The 2,945-nt window shown below is 43.9% G+C and overlaps 1 protein-coding gene across 1 annotated transcript; it reads left to right on the top strand.

Annotated features, from left to right (window-relative positions):
- Positions 1-302: 302 nt before the first annotated feature.
- On the top strand, positions 303-2,583 carry LOC107579746 (adhesion G protein-coupled receptor B3-like; the record flags this gene model as incomplete). Its single annotated transcript, XM_016265542.1, has 2 exons — positions 303-961; positions 2,079-2,583. Coding segments are annotated over 2 exons (809 nt in total), but the record flags the coding sequence as incomplete, so codon positions are not given.
- Positions 2,584-2,945: the final 362 nt, after the last annotated feature.

Raw genomic sequence — 2,945 nt, forward strand, 5'->3', positions numbered from 1 at the left:
TTTTCGAGATATTTGCCACTAGAATTGTAGCTTTTTATATGTTAAAATCACTTGTTGTGGGGGCGCAGGGTCAACATAACCTTTCACCAGGGCCGTTATTGTTGCATATGTTAGTATTAACAAGGGTCTGTTATGAAATGTTTAACTTCTGATGGTTAAGTTGCTCAATGTTCAATGTTCTGATTGGCTACATTGCTTATTGCTTTTAAATCGGTTCTTTTCCGTTCTAAATCAACATTTAAAGCATAGCATACATTCTTGCATCACACACTTTGACTAATGATGTTCCTTCCTACCTGCAGCTCTCCACAAAGACATGGGCTCCTGCCGAGCGGCCACCATCACCGGCACCCTCTCCCGCATCTCTCTCAATGATGAGGAGGAAGAGAAAGGTCCCGAGGGACTCAATTACTCCACATTGCCTGGCAACATCATGTCTAAAGTGATCATCCAGCAGCCCTCTGGACTTCACATGTCCATGGGCATGGGTGATCTGGGAGAGCAGTGTTTGGACAGCACGGCAGACATGCGGCGGACCGTATACCTGTGTACAGACGACACCACCAGGCAGAGCGAGCAGGAGCTGAGCGGCCACCCCCAGCCGGGGCAGATGGAAACGGACTACATGGTCCTGCCTCGCAGTTCCGCGACCGTGGTGTCGGGGGCCGGGTCCAGCAGCATTCCCACCCTGCTGAAGGAGGACAGCAAGATGAGCATGACCATGGACTCTCTGTCGCACGACAGGTTGATGCATTACAAGATGGGCGCAGAGTTTAACCTCGGGCCCTCTGGGATGGAGCACATGGGAATGGAACAGCAGTACTCTGTCCAGGCAGAACACATGCACAACTTGCCCTTCGAGCCACGCACGGCTGTGAAGAACTTCCTGGCGGAAATGGAGGAAAGCGGAGGACTGTCTCGAAGCGAAACCGGTTCAACTATATCGATGAGCTCTTTAGAGGTACGACTTTGAGTCTAGACAGTTAGAAGTAAACTCTACACTAGTACATGAACACAGATGCTTCTAGCTCCATGAGCGTGATTGTACTCGATGCACACCGAAATGTGTCGCAATGCATTTTTAGTGTTGCCACAAATGCGTTATAGTGGGTCTTCTATACTGTCAGTTAGAAAATCTTTATGTGTAATGCCCTAATATCTTAATCCCCCAAATTAAGCCAAAGACAACTGGAAAAAAAAGAAAGTTTAACCTAAAGATGTTGATGTTCAATCTGCAAAGAATTGAAAGTAACAACATTTAGTTTTCTTTTATATTTTGACATCGTCAACAACCAATAGATGGTTCTATCCATAGGTTGTTGACTGGATGGAGGCAGATCTGAATGCAAACTTGTGAACGATTGTAGGCGGGATTTAAGTAGACTACATTTTTGGAGAAGTCTGGCTTGCATCACCAGACTAGTTTCTGGGAGGGTTTTTTTACTGGAAAATTGAGTTGTGACAATTTGTTTAAAAATTACAGTATTAAAAAAATGCATAGATGATTTTTCAGTAAGATCAGTAACGTACGTTTAGAAACGTTTATTTCATGGCAACTTTAAAAGGATAGTTCACTCCAAAAATGAAAATTGTCTTCAGTTACTCACTCTCATGTCGTTCCAAATCTGTATGACTGACTTTGTGTTGAAGAACGCAAAACAAGATGTTTCGTAAAATGTTTTTATTTGTTATTTAGACCCCAGCTTTCTTGACAGTATCTTCTTTTGTGTTAAATATGTCCAGCGAGACCAAGCATTTGTGCCTGTGTTTGCGTACTACTTGTAGACTGGCCTTTAAGATCATTGCAGAGTCATTGTAAGACATTTCAACCTCTCATCATTACTGAAATTTTGAAAAGCACTGGTATCGACCGGCTGGCTGCCTTGAGGGGAAAATACATTTGAACCTGATCCATTTTCTTCCAAAAGCCTCAAGGTATGCAAGTCTAGCTCTGGTGCGCAAGAAACATACTTGCTTATATATGTTTTAGAGATGGGACCAGAGTTCAGCAGATTATTTCTCTAGGTTTTGTAATATCTGACGACACTATTTTTTGTCTTTCTGTCTTGGTTCTACAGAGACGAAAGTCGAGGTACCAGGATCTAGACTTCGAGGTGAGTGAAACCTTTGCTTGGCAAAGTGCATGCGTCAGGCCTTTGTTGCACCAAGCGAAGGGCCATTTGTTGCGTTTGTGTTTCGCCCCTTTAATTTACAACTACTTTGTGTAGCACTTAAGCTTATTGGAGTAGCATGTCCTGACACAACTGCGATTTATGAAGCGTTGTGTGGTTTAGCGTAAAAGCAATGCCGTCAGCCACCACATATTCCCATTTTATCCTTTTACATCCCCTGATTTCAAGCTGAAAATCAAAAAATAGCCTGTATATTTTCACATTTTTAAGGTCACTTGCAGAATCCCCCAGAGCGTTTCAGCCCTTTACCAAAAAATGTAATTGAATGTCAAGTGCTACCACTGACCCTTCATATATGCCAGTGCCGTTTGTCATAACCTTGTCATAGCATTCAGACAAATTTGCAGGGTGGGCACGGCATTTTTACACAGTGATAAATTCTTTGAAAGTAGCCAGGTTTTGTCCTGTTGCAAAGTTCTGGTTCTCAGCTTGACTGAACTCCAAATCNGGACCGATTTCGAGACATACCAAATATGGGCGGCATGGTGAGTAACAGGATACGGGGTTCAGTGTGTCTCATTACAGAGTACCAGGGGGTGCCATGTTGTCTATGTTTAGCTGTCTTCTGGTGGCGCCCCAGTCTTGTGCACAGGAAGTGAGTGACTGAAGGAATTAATAGTTATCCACCCAGTGTATTCAAGTGGAAAAATAGCACAGCCACCTGCTCCGGGGAGGGGGGTGGAAGAGGAGATGAGAGAGGAAGAAGAGAAGAGGAAGAGCGACTGAGCCATCATTGTGATCCATGCTCATGCA

Source organism: Sinocyclocheilus grahami, unplaced genomic scaffold (genome assembly GCF_001515645.1).
Source record: "Sinocyclocheilus grahami isolate Dianchi unplaced genomic scaffold, SAMN03320097.WGS_v1.1 scaffold19845.1, whole genome shotgun sequence".
In the NCBI taxonomy this organism is placed as follows: domain Eukaryota; kingdom Metazoa; phylum Chordata; class Actinopteri; order Cypriniformes; family Cyprinidae; genus Sinocyclocheilus; species Sinocyclocheilus grahami.